Below are 20,689 nucleotides of genomic sequence, written 5' to 3' on the forward strand. Positions count from 1 at the left end.
ATAAACCAGGGGCTTGACAGCAGCGACACAGCAGCTCGCCGTCTCTCATACCTCCTACCGTGAGGACTCTCAGCCTCTCCTTGAACACAGCCACATCTGGACAGGTCGCCAGCAGGGGGCAGCAAAGGGGAGAGACACTGTTAGAGACCTGCACCCTTGTATACAACCAATCACCGCCACAGCAACAACAGAGCAAAACACCTGGCGGGCATCTTGCAATCTCCACCATTTGTTTACTTGTTATCAGTGGAGTTGGGGGCGAGGTGGTCAGCCAGACGTGGTGGAGACACAGGATGCAGCGAAGGCCATGCTGAGGTCAAATCCTCCTCCATACAGAAGCCACAGCACAACCAGCCTAACCTTCATGGCAGCATGACAGGACGGGACTAATTCCTGAGCAACAGGAAAAGGGGCCAGCCTGATCTGGTGGGGGGGGGGTTTATGTAACAGGGTCTTCAGTGAGAGCAGATGGATTCACTAGGCTAGGCTAACAGTAATTAGTGGTTCGTGGCGCTTCGGTTCAGCACACGTTCACACTGACAAGAGAAGCACGATCCAGATCCTGATGTGTTCAGAGTCGCAGCCCTGTTAAAGAAGGACAGTCGCCTGCTCAAAACTCACCACGCGAACTGGCACGACAAACACTCATCGAGGATGACGATGAAGAAGTTCAGGTTATCAGCTTACACAGGTAACAACTAGGGCTGTAATCTCCCAGTCGACTGTTCGATTTACTAGTCCAGACGTCCTGGCTCGACCCAAATTGTGATTGGTCGATTTTTTGCCACGTTAATTTCATCAGGAGCAAAGTACCAAAGCTCCCCTGTTTCTCAGATAACAATCTATCTTTGAACACCCCCCTTGTTTTGCTATTTTGGACTCGCCCGACCCGCTAGAGACAGACAGACTGAAGAGGACTAGAAGGCCCACGTCTGGTGGTTTGATGAATGTCTATTTAGTGTTGAGGGTTTCATTCCAAGTCAGTCCTCGTCCCCCACGTCAAAGACGTCTGCAGCGTGGCAGCATTTCATGAAAACAGATCATGGAAAAAAAGTCGAATGCAAAGTTTGCCAGCACCAGTTTTCATGTCACAGCTCCACTACAAACACGACGTGTCCCCTAGAAACGGTGAGCTAACGTGTCCACCTGAGGTTGCCCGTCAGTTTTGAGTACATGAACACATCAGAATTGACAGTTCAGTGTTTTAGTCTAATAATTGTTTTGTTTTACTTGTAAAAATTCTTTCCGAGGACTTGCCTTTTGTGTTTGAGAGTAAAGTTTTAAGTCTGAGCTCCTGTGTTCAGTCTGGCTCTGTCAGGACCAGCGATGGCGTCGCTCAGTTCTTACAACCTGACACAAACAATTGTCTCAATGTTCCTCAGCAGGTTTGTGCTGGAAGTTGACACAGTAGAGTTTTCATGTATAAAATGAGTCGATTTTTAGTCCAAATTTGAGGGCTTCAGTCGACCAAGAGTTTCTTTGGTTGATTGCTGCCCTTGTAACAACAGCAGAAAAATCTTCTGGTTACCATGACAACTGCTATTATTCAAATGTAAACAGTTTGAGTCAACAGGATGGATATGTTCAAGAAACTAAACCAGCCAGAGGACGACTACTTTGGGAGAAGGTGGACTAACGCTAGAGAGAGAGGAGGGATTAGACGACACTGGTGGTACAGCCCCGCCCCCGCACATCTCCACCAATCAGGCTCTGTGGTAACTCATCAGTAACAGCACAGTTTTTTATGTGTGCTGATTTGTCGTGGGGACCCTACAAATGTGCGACTGCCCTTCAGCTCATCAGACAGAGCCAGCGCTCAGGCACACGGCAGCATTGTGCAGCAGGGGTGGGGGAGGTATCAGCATCAGCTGACGGAGCACTGGCGCGCTGCTCGCATCATTGACTGTTTCTGAGGGTTGAGAGACATCCAAGGCTGCTCAGCTGCAGAGTCTCCATCAGAAAAGCCTGTACAGAAGTACAGAACCCTAGAAAGGCCATACTTTGAGTTCTTGATGTGTTATCTTAAGATACAGAACAGCAGCAGAACCCGATGAGCCAAAGTCACATGACTCCTTTCAGCATGATTTCTAACCACCTGAGGTGAAGTTTCTGTGTATTGATACTTATTAAACTCATTCATCATGTGCAATAATCGATTGTACACACCCATGTTCGATCTACAAAACGCTAAAGTGTCCATGCTTGTCGTCTCTGTGTCCAGTATTGGTGAGTAAACTTCATCTTGTGTATTTGTGGTCCCTGGTGTTTTATTCCATTTGCTACTTTCTTCTCATTGCCAGCTGGACTTGTGAGCTGCTCTGACAGGAACAGCCCTGTTCAGGGTTCAAGAAGGCCTTTCACTGAGTTACTTTAACAGGTTTATTCTTCTTCTTACCGAGATAACAAAGCTTGTTAGCTCCTGGTTAGAGGATGATTCTTCATCTTGAGAAAATGGCATTTATCTTGACAAGTTAAAGTTGAGAAATCAACCTGTTATCACAAACTACTGTCATTAAAAATGCAGCCGTTCCTGAACCCTAATTATTGATTTTAAAAACCATTGCAGGTTGATTTTTGAACAGATTTCTGATTTATCCCTGAATCAAACTAAGAACACGTGAATCAGTCAAGGAACTGATCAGTCACTGCAGAAAAAGATCATTCGAACAACAAGCCAACATCACGCAGCAAAAGCAGAACTACAGCAAACCAGTCGACGCTAAAGAAACGAAAACTTCATGCACCACTACGATCCAGATTCCTGACTTGTGCTTACAGCCGGATGCTAGAAGATTAAATCCTAAAACACAGAGGCTGAACTCTATTTCTGAATTAGATTTTAAATCCAATTAAGATTCCAAGTTTCCTGAAGAACCCTGATCGACGCAAGCTCAGACCTGAGGGAGCTTCAGTCCAAAGGGAGCTCTTCCATCTTGCTCTGTTTAACAGAATTTCAGGAGGTTTTCAAGAAGGTTTCAGTTACAAAGTTCCACAAATGTTCCTTGTACAGGAGAAAGTTCTCAGGTTCTCCTGGTGTACACAGGAAGGTTTGAGGAGGACAGAAGCAGCCGCAGCGGTGCGAGGAAGAGCAGCAGTAAACAGACAACCCAGTTTTGCTCCTCACCCAGCTTGTCGGAGGACGTGATAATGTCAGTGGGGACACACGAGTCCAGATCAGCGTCCATGATGCCAAGGGGGTCCAACTGGGCCACATGGTGCCCGCGGATCTACAGGGAGTGACGAGAGTACAGAACCCACCCAGGACATGAGGAAGAGGAGGAGGGATGGAGCAAAGTGGAGGGTGAAGCAGAGGAGCCAGAAACAGCCAGGTTTGTGAGCAGGGGGAAGGAGGCATAGGATGAAATAAAAGACAGGAGGCGGCACAGGAAAGAAAGAAACGACACCAAAACAAGAAAAGAGAAGAGAAGAAAAAGGTGTCGAAAACGGCAGGGGGAGGAGGAGGAGAAAGACCAGCAGCCCAGAGAGGAGTAGTAGAGGGGTGGGTGGGGTGGGGGAGGGAAAAGCAACATTAACACAACAAGCTGGTGACAGTTGGTTCAGTTCGGCGTTCTCACCGACGTCCTGGAAGCCGGTATTGACCGGAGCATCATCAAAATTCACACAGCTGATTCCCAGAGGGTCCAAGCGGGCATTATGATGCCCCATCACCTACACACACACACACACACACACACACACACACACACACACACCATCACAGACGACTGGGGGTCTTCACGGGTCCACATGCTTCTGGAGACCCGATCCAGGACTCATTCAGTGATGGTCTACTCGGTAACTGGTTCAGGATCAGGTCTCATCATTTTTCAATCTGTCTACCAGGGTCTGAACACAGACTTGACCTAGAAATAGATTAAGTAGACCTGAAACAGTTCCACCTGCAACTTAGTGCACTACGAGCTGAGCCTGGCTGTCCTTCAGTCCCTGTTTGTTGTTGTTGAGTGGAGTGCTGTTAGGAACAGTTTCCCTTGGGGATGAATAAGGGATCTGGTTCTGATTCTGATTTTGATTTTGGTTCCACTGTCAAACCAGCAGCAAAACCCAATCAGCATTTCTACACTTTATATCACGTTCCAGTATCTGAAGGCGTCCATGAACACATCTTAAAGCCACACTTTATTACTTAATTTGCTTAATTTGAGAATTTAATGAATGTTACATCGAAATGGCGATTTGAGAAAACGCAATGAGCCAATCAGAAACACGAAAGGTATCTCATCATGTCCTCGCTTGATTAAACATCAACGTTGTCCCGTTACTCGGGCTATACGATGGCACAAAAACCTGACAGCAGCGAGGTGCTGACGATTCGAGACGACGTCCAGCAGGAGTTCGGATGTGTGGAGGCTTTTCCCCCATCAGAGGAGCAGCCCAGCTAAACTCCAGTCTTCAGTCATGGCAGGGTGAGCTGAAGCGAGCTCCTCGTTTCAGTCTGATGGCGCGTGCAACTTTCAGTGTAACGGATGAAAGCGCCAACTGAGGGTGATGCTGGCCGGAGGCTGGTCAGTCTCACATGGCAGCACAGGGGGATGACAAATCCCGAGTCATCAGGTTCCTCCTGGATCAGGTCTCTACTAAAAAATATGTATTCTGTTGTTCCTGGTTCTGTTGAGTTTTTGGTTTTGTGACGACCTTTGACCTGCGTCAGTCATCAGTGGTTCATCTTTCAAACCAGAGGGCAGAGACACAAACAACTCCACGCATCATTTCATCAACTTCAGCATCATGACTACATTTGAATGTGAAATCTGTACTTCTCTGATACCAGTTTAAGGTTTTAGACGTGTTCCCACCTTCAAACATGGATGAAGTATTCACAAAAATGTTGCAGAAGGAAAAGACGAGTGGAATGTCAACGTCAGTAGAGGAGTGCGTGTACCTGGTAAGCCCGGATCAGTGACTGGACCGCCAGGTGATCCTCCACCAGCTTCTCCACGTTAGGCTGAGCTGCCACCACTGATGAGAGCGGCTGAGCCGTGGACAGAGCCAGAGGAGACTGGTAGGCGGCGCCAGGAGGAGCACCGGCGTTGGCGTTGCGGAAAAACACATCCCACGACTGCATGGAGACAAAGGAGGTGGTGATGTGAAGGATGGAGGAGAAGTGAAATGACAGAGGAGCAAAAGGAGGACAAAGATGGAGAAGAGCTTGTTTGTTTCATCTGATGACTGTCGATGACTCCGCCTCAATTTTTTCAGCCCAAACACATAGGAGTCCATCCCATTTCTAGTTGGGTCGTTTCCATGGAGACGCATGCATTGAGTTCCAGTAGCCAATTTGACGAAATGTCCCGAAGTGTTTCACAGATGTCTAGTTTATGCTGGATAACTCGTCTCATGGACAATACATGAGTCCAGAAATGTTTGGGACAAAGTGACATTATTGACATTTTGAAGGCATGATATGAAACTGATGTAATGAGAACAATAATAACAAAACAAGTGATAAAATAATTCAAAATGCGTAAGTTTAAGTTCTGAGGAATATTCACTCAGGCTTTAAAATATCCTGATTAAATAAAGAAGGTTTAACACAAAATGTTCTTGTGTGAATAAACATGCAGGTAAAGACAAATATAGGAGACGTTTTGGGTCCATAGAGATGTACAATGATTAATGGTTCATTTGATTACAAGTGCAATCAAATGAAACCCCCCCCCCCAAAAAAAGAACAGCCTTAACATGTAGAGCCTCCATCGTTCACGGGCACAGAGGCAGAAAAACACACTTCTAATGCTTGTTGACAAATGAGAAGTCTGGTGGAGAAGCTGCTGCCCCCACCACCCCACCACTGCTCCTGTGTGTGTGTGTGTGTGTGTGTGCGCGCGTGTGTGCTCCATGTTGTCACACCACGTGACATTCTTTGGTTGAGCTGTGGGGAAATTCCCTGCACTGTTTTTGCTTAAAAATTTGGACTGAAGCTGCTTGTTAAATCACGATCACACAGACACCCCCCCCCCCCCACACACACACACACACCAACTAACCCACGGAGACACCGTGATGCCCCACCGACTGACTGCACCTGAGCAGTGGCAAGGTGCGAGTTTGCTCTACATTCAGGCGGCGAGCTGGCAGGGCTGCTCAGCTTTCAAATAGCAAACCAAGAGAGAACAACACAGCACCTCGTTTTAGACAAACAACAAAAGACAAAGGAATTATTCATGTTTCCACATGCCAGCACCTCACCTCCCAGCATTCTTGTACTAATGCTACATGCCTTTAGCTTCTGTTTTGGGGCAGAGGTCTCGTGCTACCTGTGACATCACAGCTCTCTCCTTTACCTGCATGTTTGTGTTGATGGTATAAAATCAGCACCCTGCTGCTGTGGACCAGTCCGTGAGGTGCTGCAACAAAACAATGATTACATGCAGGGACCAGCTGATGTGGACCAGGTTGCGTCCATATTCAGAGCTCGTGTTAGCAACTGGAGAGCTGAAGCCTTTCCTGGAGCGAACGCAGCGTTCATGGTGTCCGAACTCTTTCTGCTACACTCGTTCTTGATGCCACTGCTCACACCGACGGGAGTGCAAACTGGGCGATTTATTCTGTTCTCATGTCAGTAGACGAGGGGCAGCCAGTGTGTATTCTCCCTGTGCGTCATGTGAGTAGAAGAAGTGATCAGTGTTGACAAAACAGACCCTAACACAATCTCTGCCAGCTGCAGCCAGCATGGAGGACAGGACAGAGTCCTGCTGGACTTCAGCTTCAGGCTGCTTCTCGTCCTCAGAGGGAAGATTTACACCCAAAGTGTCACTGACCTGCAAATTAAAAATACTTATTTGTGAGCTCTCCTCCCGGCAACCGAAGAGTCCACTGAACTCCAGACAGTGACCTTCACGTAGCTGAAGTCCGTTTATGGTTTCAAGGGTGCTGATATGAACTCATCAGTTTAGCTCATTTCTAACTGAGTTATTCTTTCTGTTCCATCCATCAACATCTTTCTGCTGACATCGGTAGAAAGATTAGGAGAGGGAACACTGACTCTCTGGCATGAAGTTAACGGACTATTTTAAGAGCCTCACAGTTGCAACAGCAGCGTGCAGGAAGCTCCGAGGAGGTGAGAGGTCACAGCCACCTCCCTCACGGACTCACCCTTCACAGACGAGCGGGTCGTCATGTGACTGAGCCGCTATCATTAGACTGCTGGTCCTCTATGACTGTGACGCCAGCAGCCACTGTCACACCTCTTGGTGGCACAGAGGAGAGACACAAGCATAATCCAGGACCAGTAGCAAGGGGCCGTTAAAGCGTGCTGCGTTCAGGAGCGCGCTAGGCTATTCCACACACGCCACTCAAACGTAGCACGCAGTGCCACAGTGCATCAACCAATTCAGGTTTTCATCCTTGACTGAGAATATCAGGAGATGAACAGCACATGGTGCCAGTTCTGAGTCCGGATCATTCCAACTGTTTGACTGCACTACAGTCACATTTGTGTTTTCTCAACTTTGAGTCATGAATGTGTTGTCTCCATGGCAACACAGAACTTGACATGTGCACTAACATAGTGTTGTGTATTTGATAAGGATGGTGTAAGCAGCAGACTCCGGTTTTGGCCTCTTCCTGATGAAGAGCCGAGAGATGCTGATGTCTGCCTGGTCTCCGATGAACAGAACATACAGAAGATTGGAGATCTGGTGTATAAAGACATTTGTAGCTTCCCGCCAGTTTGCAACCAGATGCCTGAACGCTAGCATGTAGCAGGAATCCTTTTTCCTGAGCCATCGAAACAATGTAGTCAGTCTATTATCTTTTTTTTTTTTTAAATTTTGGAATATTAGGAGCATGTCATGGTACAGTAGTTAATGACACATAAAGAGTCAGAGGGTGCACAAAGGTCAAAGGGTCAGGCGAACCATTACTGTCCTATGCCTGGTCCTCCGGGCCAGCAGGGGGCTCCAGTGCTCCTTACCTTGTGAACACTCTTGGGGTTCTCCAGCCAGGCGTAGTACATCTCCTCCACATAATTTGAGCTTGTCCCATTCAGGAACGGCTCAGAGGCCACCGGTGCTGTGTAGCACCGGATTGGCTGGAACGTCCTTGTGCCGCTCGTGGAAGCAGCTGTGATTGGCCGTTGCTGGCTGACAGTCTGAGCCACCTGTGAGGTGGTGAGCGGACGCAAACGCGCCGCACAAGTCCTTAAACGATGCATCAACAGTCTGTAAACTGTCTCACACACACAGCGGTGGTGGTCAGTCCAATAGGAGCAAAAGTCCTTGATGTCAAACAACTATGGAGTATCACCTCCTGGCGTCAGTCGCTGGGCAGACAGGATGAAGAACCGTTCGCTGGCTGTTTCTCCACAGACACTGAGAGGGAGAGCAGAGCAGCGGCGTTAGCAGGTGGAGCAGAAATACAACGGTTACTTTTATTATTATGTCTTATTACAGAGGAAGTAGGAGTTATCACTCGTTGGGTGATTCACTCGTCTTTTGACTTCTATCACAGTCGCCTTGGTGACAGTGCACCAACAAATCTAAATGATGACGTGGCGTCTGCTCATACATGCTGTCAACGTGATGAATTCAGAGATTAAAGTTACAATCCTGCACAATCAAAAATGTGTCGTTGCATCTGTGGCGTGATGTGGAAGCCCCCTGATGACATCATAGGTTCCTGGGGTTCGGACGTGGGGCCTGCTGTCGCTGAGACGACGGCGTGAAAACCTGATGGTGGTTTATTCCACATTTATGGGGATGTGAGGAGCAGAGCAATGAGCTGAGTGATGTCACACAACCTCCCAGCAGCAGCGTTGTCTCTGACAACAAGAAGCATGCCTTTCAGAGACCTGAGGCGGCGTCACCGCAGAGATCAGACGCCCACACCTCAACAAGTGACGCAGTCGACAGCCACTGTTAACCCTATAATAAGAGGTTGAAATGATATTCACATTTATGTTATGAAAAACACATGAAAATATTTTGAATTTGAAAGTAACTTCTTTTCAAAATATTGAAACTTCCAACGTATGTGATTCTTCATCAAAACGCGGCTGATAAATATTGGCCATCAGCTGCAAAGCAGAAGCTATTTTTACTTTGTTATTTATTTTATTTTTATTCTTTTTTTTTTTTTAGAATCACCCGTCGCAGCCAGATTCACCCAGCACCTGACTTTGACTCCTGGACACTGAAACCCTGCAGATGGAAGCTACGCACCAGGTGTCACCATGGGACGTCCTCTGGCACCAGCAGCAGCCCGCTGACTGGGGCACCTCACGCCCCAACAACCCCTCCACGACAACACGAACTGCACTGCAAAAATCTAAATTTAAAAAGTTGAATAACGCGCCGTCTAAGAGGTCGCTCTCACATTAGCGACAGCGTCCGTAATCTGCCTTGAATGAAGCCGGGCCACCTTGACGAGGTTGGCCGCGACGTCAACGGACAGCAGCAATGCGCTTCTGTCCAGGCTGACCCAAGGAACGGACGTGGGCTCCGTTTCCATGCGTGCCCCTTGGCGCTCGCAGAGTGTTTTGACCTTGCTGGGTCTCCCTGCCGGCCTGCGTCCATTCTCCTTCCCTCATTTCGGCCGGGACCCGCCCCCCGCGAGCCGACGCGGCCCGCTGATAGGCTGCCGGAGATACACACCGCCCTCAAATGGGACTCCTGACCTTTTCCATTGAGCAGGCGAACTGTCAGTCACTGTGTCCTTCCACAAGTCATGAGTTTCCTACATTTACGTTGTTTTATCAGCACTTTGTCAAATCATCCGCTTTTCCTCATAAATGTCGGAGACTAAAGCTGAGTGTCAGAGGCCCACTCGTCCGGCTGCTGAACCTGCGTGAACGAGCTGCTCGGTTAGCTTCCGAGCTAACAGGTTATGTAATTAGCCGGCTAGTCTCCGCCTAACACTCTCTCAGTCCGGCGGGACAAGGCGACCGCGAGCGGGGCGAAGCTGCGGGTACTACACGCAGTTGACCGCCAGCACTGGTCCGGCACTCCCGGTCGACATACCAGGCTCGGTGCGGGCTCACTGCGGGCAGGTCCCCCGAGCGGGCTGCTGTTAGCTAGGACGGGGCTAACGCGCTAGCACGTTTTGTCACTAAAATTCCGGGAGATGGGCGAGTCTTCTCAGAAACGACCCCGGAATTCACCTCAGTGACACCCAGCAGCTGAGGGGACCCTCCTGCCGGGTCCGAAAACCTCAAATACCGCACACTGACCTCGTGAAACACGCTGGAGCGGCTCCCCTCCCGACCCCTATCCCGGACGCCCTTCGCTTCTCCCGGTACGATGATGACAGCTTGCAGCATGAAAGCGAGGCCTCGAGGTGACGTCGTCGAGCGTGACGTCATGGCGTGAGCGGCAGTGTAGTGAATACAGAGGTCTCGAGGAGAAAATAATTCTGCAAGTTGGAACATGTGATTAAACATCATAGTAACACCTGTCAAATACATAATAATATATCCATAAACACACATAGAACGTGTGTATATATGTAAACGTACATGTAACCCACAACAGGTTACAGAGTTCACTTTGTGAAAGTGTAATTCCAGGCCTAGCCAGCAGGTGGGGCATGTATTAACTCTGAAATGAGACGTTATTAGAGCGCGCGATACCTTGCTGAGACCCCGGGAAGAAGTCCTCGGAGAGAGGCGTACCTCTCGAGAAGAAGAAAAAAACCTGGTACAAGCATTTATTTGTCTTCATCAGGATCCCGAGTAGAGCAGTGAGAGAAAGGGTGGAGGTGAGGAGATCGTGGAGCTCCTCACCTCCACCTCCGGTAAGAGAGTTCATTCTGAGACTGGGGTTAAGCTCCTTTCCGTTATGAAAAACAACCTGTTCTTTCAAAACCAATCGGAGTCCTGATACTTGATGTTTTACGATGCAGAGACAGATTCAGGTTGTTTTATGTGTTTGAAAATGTTTCAACAAATGTTCGCAGCGTGGCTCAGTCAGCCACTGTCAGTTGCAGCTGCTCGCTGGGAGTTCACCTCGTTAGGGGGACCACGCTTCGGTTTTGAGGTACCAATTAATTCATTGAGGGAGCACTTGCATTGTGTATTGGTCAGATATGATTGATTTGGTGAAACTATGAAAGGTTATATTTAAATACAGTTAAAAAAACCCATAAATGGATGTAAAAGGGTTAAAAACAAAAATCTTGTTTCTCAACTGTCATGATTTTGTTTCTGGACTGTGAGATGGAAGTCCATGATCGAAGGGTTGATTTTCCGGAGGAACCCATCCGTCCTCTGTGGTGTGACGTGATGAGAGCGTAGTATTCACGTCCTGTACTGTCGGTTGTTCTTGACTTGACAATGGAATGGAGTGAAAGTAATGAGATTCAACTGAATGAGAGAGGAGGGACTGATGCATTCTGTGCTGTAAGTATAGATATAGAGTCCTCTCACTCACAGCAGGAGGCGCTGTGGTTCAGACGCCTGCTCGGCTCAGAGTCAAAGCTCCGACTCCTGACTGAGGGACCTTCCCTCCTCCCAGATTGGGCCGGTGCTGATTCCCATCGTTGCAGTTTTCCTTTTTAGTAAAAGGATGTGTTTTTGTTTGGTTTTTTTAAACCCAACGTTTCAGCTTGGCGTGAATTGACCCTACAGGCTGGACTGAACGTGGCCTGAAAGAATCCAACGTGAGCTTCCTCCACTCTGGATTAAGACACCCCTCTTTATCCAGTTTTTGTCCCGGATGCCACAGTCAGCTGCATCTGCTTCCACGCCTCAGAGGCACCCTGGAGGAAACACCGCCACATCACTCTCCTCCCATTCATCCTTGAAACAACAATCACAGATCTGGAGCTCACTGGGAGTCCATGAGGAGCTTTCAACACCAATATGTGTATTTATGAAAAGGACACAAGTGTGCAATAATCATAATCATCTTTTATTCATCTGATTTTCTGAGTCTGTTGGGACTCTTCTGAGTCATGAAGCCAGCGGCGACATGGGTCTCCAGTCATGGAGCGGGCGTTCATGGTTGTGGCCGCCCGGGGCAGAACGCAGTAGTGCAGAGGCTTCGTGATTATCAGACCACTTTACCGAGGAGAGACGGACGAGTGTCCAATCAGATCCCAGAGGAAGCAAGAGCACCATCCCTCTCAAGCAGCTCCACGCCATCACTCTCCTGGCTCTTGTGTCTGCAACTCTGATCGCTCTCCTTTGTTTACATGAAATACAGGAAATGGCACGCAGCTCAATTCGATGTGTTACCTATTCACGTTCACTCATTCTGAAATAAAATCATTCGAGTCTGCAAATTAAAATACACCAAAGCAGAGAAAGTACTGGATGTTCTACTCATACGAGCTTCCAGGGCTTACTGGCTAACGATGCTAACAGTCTGGTGCTGGCTGCAGCAAAACGTCCTGAATGTTCGCAGTCCGGCTCTGACTCCTTCAGGTTCTCGGGCTGGGAAGATCTGGACCCTCAGGAATGAAGCGCCAGCTCGGCTGCACCAACAGGACTCACGCCTGGACTCACGCCGGTTCTACTTAGTGATTGTGTTCGACTGTGTGGTCTCGTGCTGCTGCAAACCTGGACTCAGCGTCACCTCCACACTAGAAGACCCACGTTTGTAAAATGTGATGGAAAGGCGGAGCCTGGACCCGGGGAACCCATGACACGTGAGGGCAGATCTGTTCAACAGTGAAAATTGCTTTTTTTTTTTTTACACAAATCTGTGTGAAGTCGCCACGGTGGAGGAAGGCGATCGCCCACCACAAACCTTTACACTTTCAATGCTACTTTGAATCATCTGGGTGTGGTTAACGAGCTCCTCCCCACCTCCACCCTCCAGCTGCTGCATCCATTTCTACCCAGTGACTGTGTTCTGGTTCACCTGAAACACACGACAGCTTCAGAGAACTGTACCATCGCTCAGTTGGAAACGGAGCACCTCCTCAGGAGGACCGGTCTGACCGGTAAGGTTGTAGTTTTGGTTCAGTCCAGAAGGACCGGATGAATGGGCGTGAGCAGGTGTCTGTCTTCTGGTAAACGCCCTGCTACAGACGGGTGTTAACACAGTGAGACCAAAGAGCCGTTGGTGCAGCCGACCTCAAGTTTCATTTTCTGACCAGTTTTTTTTCTTCCAAAACATCACATGGCTAAACCTCTTCTCCTGCCTCGCCTGAGCATCTCAGGGATGCGGTCTATCGGTGAGGACGTGTTTGAAGAGATACTTCCTTTGAGATAAAACTAAGAAGTGAAGTTAGCAGCAGCGTCACCAGTCAACTGAGCACAGTCCAGTCCTGAAAGCCGGAACATGGGCGTACCGTGGCGTTCCAGGTCCAGAAGCAGCTCTGCTGCATGCGATTGTGGACAGAAGTGGCTTTTACATTCCTATGACAGTGCAGAGCAGAGGGGAGTGCCGTCCAGCACCAGTGCTTCAGTGAGCAACTGAAATAAAATGTGTCCCAGAGAAGGCTCCGTCTCCAGTGGGCGTGGCCTATAGGTCTTCAAACCAGCCAATCATAAAGAAGCAATCTGTCACTATGATGGGTTCTTGGTCAACACCAGAAAAATCAAAGATTTGTTGCATACAACCTTCATCTTGTGCCACCTTCAAAGGTGCGTGAACTCCAGGGGCGGAGCTTAACAACTAAACTGAACACTTCTGAAGTATTCGGATGAAACCTCCCTCTTGTTCTTTGTGCCCGGGGGCAGGTCCCTCTCAGCAGGCCGTTCTCCGCTGCTTTGTGAATGACATGAACACACTCGACGCACACAGTTTCCACACTTTTCCTGCTGTTGCACCGGGGCATAAGTCACGATGCGCTTCCTCGTCGTTTGCCGCATGGCTTCGTGCAAATTGATGTGTGATGTCTCCATGGTGGAAATGCAGAAGAAAACGGGCTGAAGGTTCCTCGTAACAGCAAAGGTGCCGAGAACGAAGGTTCCAGCACGTTTGGAAGGACACAAAGTTCACGAGAGAAAAATACAAATGGCTGATGGTGAATTTTGACGGCGGCACGTTCGTCAGGCTTGCTAGTGAAGCAGGTGTAACGACAGCTGTGACTGGCTGGTTTGTTAACCGGTACGTTCCCAGTCTGGTCTGGCTGGGTCCAGTTTCCTGGTGGAGCCCTTCAGCCCGGCCTGTGGCCCGACTGCCATACAGAATATCTTACTGGTTATCACTAAGTAACCAGCTCTGAGTAGGTGGGGATGGAGGTTGAAGAAGAGGGGGAGGTGGGTCATCCAGGTGTGATGGGCGGGGCCACCTGAGTGGTTAAATGGGTGGAGGAGGGGCAGGTCTTTGAGGCACCAGAGGCTGTGAAGCAGCAGACGGTTTGGGTTTCCTGGAGCAGAAAACAGAGACGTGTTTGTATGATCTTTCTACATGTCACGCAGGTCACAGCTACGCTGCGGCGCACGACAGGTGAGACGTTTTCTCAGAAACGACTCACCTGTCGTCCAAGAGACTCCTTCCCCTCTAACTAACTGGTGAGGAGTTGCAGGCTTTAAACTTTGCAAACTTGAGTCCTAAAAGTTGACAGCGTCTAAGGAACCGGGTCAATGCCTGCTGGGTCAGCAGGTCAGAAGTCGGCGACTCTCAACCAGCAGCACGTTACAGTCCGACAGTCTATTCTGACGTCCTGAATCCACCAGTTTTTGTTTCACTGTTGTTGTTTTTTTAGGGTTAAAAATGATGAATTTTGGTGAAGTTTTTCTTAAAATTTTATCAAAATTGAAGAGATTTTTGGGATTCTTTTGCAGTAAAATTTTGGGAACTGGAAAAATGAGTATTGCAGTGCAAAAACTGTAATTTCTTAAAAACAATTGCAACCCTGACTACAAGTTCACTTCTGGCTGTGCCTGAGTTTACCTGTTGGTGTCGCGTAGCCTTGTGGAATTCTTGTTGTGCAACATTTCCAACATTTTGCAGTGAAACTGCCATGTATGACAAAAGTTCAGGAAGTTTCAGAATATTTCAGGGAGTTTGACTGATTTTGTATTGACTTGGATGATCGCAGGACCGTGTTCTTTTGGAGGGACGGTGAAATGCACCACAAGGTTAAATTCAGGTTCAGGAGAATGCAGACAGCTGCTGGTTGTTAGTGTAGAAGTCTCTAGTTGGTGGTTTACACGACCACCACCAGGAAGTCCTACTGTAGCACCTATAAACAGAATGTAGAGAATTGTGTCTTTGAAGTGATGTCATATGAGTGAGTTCAAGGTGTTAAAGTGTTAGCATATTGCTAGATCATCGCAGTCGCCAAGTAAGACCTGTAACTGATTCGACCATGTGGGGATGTCGAACGCAGCAGTCCAAGATGGCTGACCAGCTTCCAAGTGTGTGAGGCACCGTGGGCAGCAACAACACGACAGGCTCATGTTCTTGTGCTGGGCCCAAACACCTGAGGACCACCTGATCTGATGAGACAGGTACCCTGGATGGCACCACCCTGGCCCCCAGCACCACCGTAGGAACCTAGCAGTTCTCTTTGACCAGGACCCTTTAACTCCCACATTCGACAAATCTCCAGGACGCCTTCTTCCATCTACGTAACATCGCTAAGATCAGACACATCCTGGCTCAAGAAGACGCAGAAAAACTAGTCCCTGCTTTTGTCACTTCCAGGCTGGATTACTGCACCTCCCTCCTACCAGGCTGGACTAACAAGTCCCTAAAGACTCTCCAGCTGGTCCAGAACACTGCTGCCACGTGTTGACTAGAACTGGTAGCAGAGACCAGGTCTCTCCTGGACTGCTTCTCTGCATGGCTCCCTGTCAGATTCAGAACAGAATTTAAAATTCTTCTTCCACCATCAAAGTCCTCAACAGTCAGGCTCCTTCATCCCTGACAGAGCTCCTAGTCCCCTATGATCCAGCTAGAACCCTTCACTCCCAGGATGCAGGGTTCCTGCTGGTTCCTAGAGTTCTAACAGTAGAAGGGAGCCAGAGCCTTCAGCTATCAGGCTCCCCCCCTGTGGAACCGTCTCCCAGTTTCAGTCCAGGACCCAGACACCCTCTCTAGGTTAAAGAGCAGACTTAAGACCTCCTTGTTGATCAGGCTTATAGTCAGGACTGCTTAGGCTGGCCCTTAGACCTGCTGCTGTAGGCTCAGACTGCTGGGATCTCCCATGATGCACTGGGCTTCTCTCTCCTCCTCCTGTCCTCATACGTGTTACTAACTCCTCTTCTTCTCCCCTCATCCCAGATCCTGGTGCTGCTGGAGGAGGCTCCAGACCTGAAGAGGGTCCAGCTGCCACCCATAGCTCCACCTGCTCACGTCCCCGTCTGTCCATCAGTCTCTCCTCCTGTCTCTCTCCCTCTTTATCTCTGTCCCTCTCTTTCCTTCTGTCTCTCTGTCCTCCTCCATTCTCTGTCTTTGTCTCTGTCCATCAGTCTCTCCTCCTTCTCTCTCTCTTTATCTCTGTCCCTCTCTTTCCTTCTGTCTCTCTGTCTTCCTCCATTCTCTGTCTTTGTCTCTATCCATCAGTCTCTCCTCCTTTCTCTCTCTCTTTATCTCTGTCCCTCTCTGTCCTTCTGTCTCTCTGTCTTCCTCCATTCTCTGTCTTTGTCTCTGTCCTGCTCTCCTGCTCTCTCTCCGTCCCCACTGATCCTGGATCTGCTCCACCTTCCTGCTGGTAAAGGAAGGTTCTGGTGGCTGCTGTTGCAGGATGTGCTGCTGATGGAGAATTGTTGGGTGGAGGTTCATTGAAGGAGGGAGGTGCTGGACCTGCTCTACTTGGACAGAGTCAGGACAGAACTTTGGTTGGGGTTTGGTGACACACTGATAAACCTGACCTGACTTATGTTTAGTTCGTAGGTTATGCTTTATCATTACAAGTGACATGGCAATGCTAGCCCTTAGTTAGCTATTTTTGGTTCTTGACATTCAAATCTTTAACTACAGATCTGTTACTATCAACAGTAACACTTTGGGTATTTGTTCTCGTGTGGGTTTTGCAGATTCAGTTTAGTTTTTACAACCCCAATGCTAGCATCTGCTAAAACCTTAATCACCAGCGCAAAGTTGTTAGCCTGAGTTGTGAAGTCAATCAGAGACAAAACAATACAGTCGATTAACCCTTACAGAGGAGGAGGCGGGGGCCTGGCGGCGTGGGAGGGGGCGCTCCTGCTGGTCTCCACCACCTGAACACACACAAACAATATGATGCAGTATTCATGTTTTCATGAAATAACCCAGCAATAATGTAGAGACATGATGCACCATCACAGTAGCAGTAGCGTTGTTATAGCAGAGTAACAGTAGCTGCAGTAGTGTTATGGCGCTATCACAGTAGTATTGAGGTAGCAGAAGTAGTTCACCTCTGGTGGCGGCAGCAGCTGAGCATGATGCTTCATGAGGAGAAGAGCAGAGGGGTTAAAATCAGTGGAATCTCACAACATCATTTAATCCCATCAGTTGGTGATTGATCCTCTGACTGATGAAGATTGATAGCTGTTATGGTCGATTAGTGGTGGTAGGAAACAAACTCCTCCATCAGCACTCAGCATCTAACTCACCCCGTCTCTGACGATGCAGTTGGCGTTGCACCTGGCAACAGAAGGAGGCTGGGCTCTGGGGGGCGGTCCTCTGCTGGGGTTGGCTGGAGCGGCGCCATCAGCCCTGGCAAATACACAAAGTCATCATCCATTTGGTTTGAATGTTGTTCTTTTGAGGTTCCTCTGGTCTCATCTCCTTTTGTGTCTGTCTTTATCACCGTTGGTGGTTTGCCTGTCAGCCAGAGATCTCGAATGGTGCAGAAGATTTTGATGAAACTCAGAGGAACGACAGAACTCAGGATGAGGGACAATCAGTTATATTCTGGAACTGATCGGGCCCAGCAGTGGTGGACGTACGCGGTCTCCAAGTGACCTCTAGTAGATGTGTGTCACCATGATAGGCCTGCTAACGCTGACATGGCTGCCTTCAGAGGGAACCGATGAGACCGGGACTATAACATTCACCAGGTTCATTTCCACAGGGTTGGACTTGCCAGCTGCTTTAACTTATTACTAATAACCGAAACACTGATCAGAATAAAAATGGCTGGATCAGACAGACTGACCCAAGCAGCAGCGAAGGCAACAGCTGATGTGTGAGAGCAGAAGAATATCCATGTACACTCACAATCTATTCCCAAATCGATCCAACGAGCTTCCGGAAGGACAAAAAGAAGACAAGTTTCCAGAAGGGACAGAAACTCATCAGTAGTTCGATAAAAGTGGCCCGAGGTGAAGGGTTGTATTCAGGAATTAAGAAGGAATTGTTGAAGATGAGCAAAGCCTTGACTGCATCAAAGCTGGGTGCTTCAGAGCAACCAAGTCAAAATGGAAAAGTTGTTCAGTTTGATGGTGAAAGGGTGAGCAACTGTTGGTGGACACATGCGTGAAAATGACAGCCACTGCCTCTCTACTCTCCTGTGATGGCGCTGCGTACGGCACAACTCTCGTCCATCAGTCTGCTCTCCAGTGCCCCCTGGTGGCAACACAAACAGACATGTTGGGACTCACTCATAACCTTGCGACCTCTTCCTGCGGCTCAGTCCGAGTCGTCGCAGCAGCTCGTTCCTCTGCAGGAAAACAAACGCTCCCAGAGCCAGTAGAGGAAGAACAAGGAAGAAGAAGACCAGCAGGCCGTCTCTGATGGATGTGTCTTTGTCTGAGGACGGACAACCATCTTCAGAAACATAGATCATCATCAGAGCAGCGACAGTAAAAAGGTCAGAGGTCAACCTACCATTCCAAGTGGGACCACTGTCCACACTTCCACCATAACCTTTGACATCACAGTAGGGCGGAGCCCAGCTGTCGTCACAGTGACAGTTCCTGTTGCTGTTACACACCTGAGGCACAGTAACAGGTTAGTGTGTGATCATGTGACTGACAGCGAGCTGACAGGTAAACGTGGCTCACCCCGTGGCCATGACACTTCTTCTCCACGTCACAGTCAAAGTTCAGGACATTGGCGTTGCGACATTCGAAGTTCATACAGACCTGAACACCACAGAAGAAGAAACCAGCATCAACTACTCTCAACTAATCCTTCTTGTTTACTTCACTTCCACTTCTTTCCCCTCCTTCCTCCTCACCTTGTTGTCTCCACACTTGGTTCCTTCGTTCACCATGCCCGGGTCGGGGACATCTGACCCCAACATGAAGTCAACGCCGTAGCATTTGGCTCCAGCGATCGGCGTGCTGATGATTGATGGTTCGATGCCAAACACTGTCGCTGCCTGGACGTTGGAGCACTGCAGCTTCCCACACATAGCGTTTCTATGGAGACGGACAAACCTCCTGAGGTGATGGAGTGGCAGTTCCTGGAGGCTCCAGGGTTCTTCACACACTCTTCCCTCATGGGACAATATTTGTGTGTGTGCGTGTGTGTGTTACCTGCTCTCACACTTCTTGTAGCCGTAGTTCTGGTAGCCACAGTTGCCGAAGCGATCGCCTTTACTGTTGACGTCTTTAAAACAGATTTCAGGAGCTGCCTTCGCCTCTGAGTAGCAGCACCGATGAGGACGAGGAGAGGGAGTGAGGGAGGGGGTCAATGTCTCATGTTAGTCACAAGATAAATGTTATCCAACTAAAATTCTCTAAACTAAGACAGGGAGGTGACAGAGCAACTCACTCGGTCCAAAGATGGCGCGACACTGTCCGTCGTAGTGTTGACACTTGCCATTGTAACAGTAGGCCTGCTGGTTCCTGCACGGCTGCCCGTTCTGACACCACAAACATCAGTAATCGCACAAACTGCGTCAACATAACAAACTACAGTGCCTCCCGGACGCCGGAGGTCTCACCTGGATGAAGACATCACTCTGACAGAGAGGGGAGGAGCCGTTACAGTACTCAGGTAGATCACACTCGTCTGTGGTGGACCGACACACTGTTCCTCCTGGAAGGAACTGAGCAGGCACGCACACACAGACACCCCCCCCACACACACATACAAACACACAGACACCCCCCCACACACACATACAAACACACAGACACCCCCCCCACACACACATACAAACACACAGACACCCCCCCACAAACACACAGACACCCCCCCACACACACATACAAACACACAGACACCCCCCCCACAAACACACAGACACCCCCACACACACACATACAAACACACAGACACCCCCCCCACACACACATACAAACACACAGACACCCCCCCCACACACACATACAAACACACAGACACCCCCCCCACACACACATACAAACACACAGACACCCCCCCCACAAACACACAGACACCCCCACACACACACATACAAACACACAGACACCCCCCCCACACACACATACAAACACACAGACACCCCCCCCACACACACATACAAACACACAGACACCCCCCCGGGACATGTTGAAGGCTACACTCGGTTTGAGGAAAACTCTGTGATTGTCCATCGTCTCCAGAGTCAATAAAGGTTTGTTTCCACCGGCTCACTTCTGCTCTGGTTGGGTCGGTACGGCTCAGTCAGGTGTGTTCCCACCAGCACCGGTACCATGTTAGCGTGGGTGGACTCACCGGCCAAGAGTTCCCCGGCTTAATTTGTGTGACACAACAACAACAATGGAGGCGGCGTGACGCCTGCTGCTCATCAGGGGTTTTTGCTTCAACTAAAAGTGAGGGAGGACAGACAGGCGAGGCTTCGAGTGGAGAAACAGAACCCCAAGAAAAGAATAAGAGACTTCACCGAGCCATGACCAGGATTCCACCGAGGACAGGATGATAGGAAGTCGACCACATGA

The 20,689-nt window shown here is 49.1% G+C and overlaps 2 protein-coding genes across 3 annotated transcripts in view; both read right to left on the reverse strand.

Annotated features, from left to right (window-relative positions):
* The window catches only part of ogdha (oxoglutarate dehydrogenase a), a 31,364-nt gene extending 21,284 nt beyond the window's left edge, over positions 1–10,080 (reverse strand). The window contains 5 exon segments of the mRNA XM_086205650.1: positions 3,125–3,227; positions 4,901–5,077; positions 7,934–8,330; positions 8,410–8,882; positions 9,180–10,080. Coding sequence (XP_086061776.1) covers positions 3,125–3,227; positions 4,901–5,077; positions 7,934–8,173 — 520 coding nt within the window. The 5' untranslated portion in view covers positions 8,174–8,330; positions 8,410–8,882; positions 9,180–10,080.
* Positions 10,081–11,849: 1,769 nt separating this feature from the next.
* The window catches only part of adam9a (ADAM metallopeptidase domain 9a), a 28,483-nt gene continuing 19,643 nt past the window's right edge, over positions 11,850–20,689 (reverse strand). The window contains exons 14-24 of one of the 2 annotated variants that reach the window (XM_086205653.1): positions 19,729–19,833; positions 19,557–19,647; positions 19,319–19,424; positions 19,018–19,201; positions 18,842–18,922; positions 18,666–18,771; positions 18,440–18,587; positions 17,450–17,552; positions 17,252–17,281; positions 17,016–17,074; positions 11,850–14,274 (exon numbers count right to left, since the gene is read on the reverse strand). In XM_086205653.1, coding sequence (XP_086061779.1) covers positions 14,205–14,274; positions 17,016–17,074; positions 17,252–17,281; positions 17,450–17,552; positions 18,440–18,587; positions 18,666–18,771; positions 18,842–18,922; positions 19,018–19,201; positions 19,319–19,424; positions 19,557–19,647; positions 19,729–19,833 — 1,083 coding nt within the window. In that variant the 3' untranslated portion in view covers positions 11,850–14,204. The remainder of the gene's footprint in view (positions 14,275–17,015; positions 17,075–17,251; positions 17,282–17,449; positions 17,553–18,439; positions 18,588–18,665; positions 18,772–18,841; positions 18,923–19,017; positions 19,202–19,318; positions 19,425–19,556; positions 19,648–19,728; positions 19,834–20,689) is intronic. The other variant, XM_086205654.1, reaches the window with a different exon arrangement.

Source organism: Aulostomus chinensis, chromosome 6 (genome assembly GCF_037954235.1).
Source record: "Aulostomus chinensis isolate RoL2024-O1b breed Wild chromosome 6, RoL_Achi_v1.0, whole genome shotgun sequence".
Lineage (NCBI taxonomy): Eukaryota > Metazoa > Chordata > Actinopteri > Syngnathiformes > Aulostomidae > Aulostomus > Aulostomus chinensis.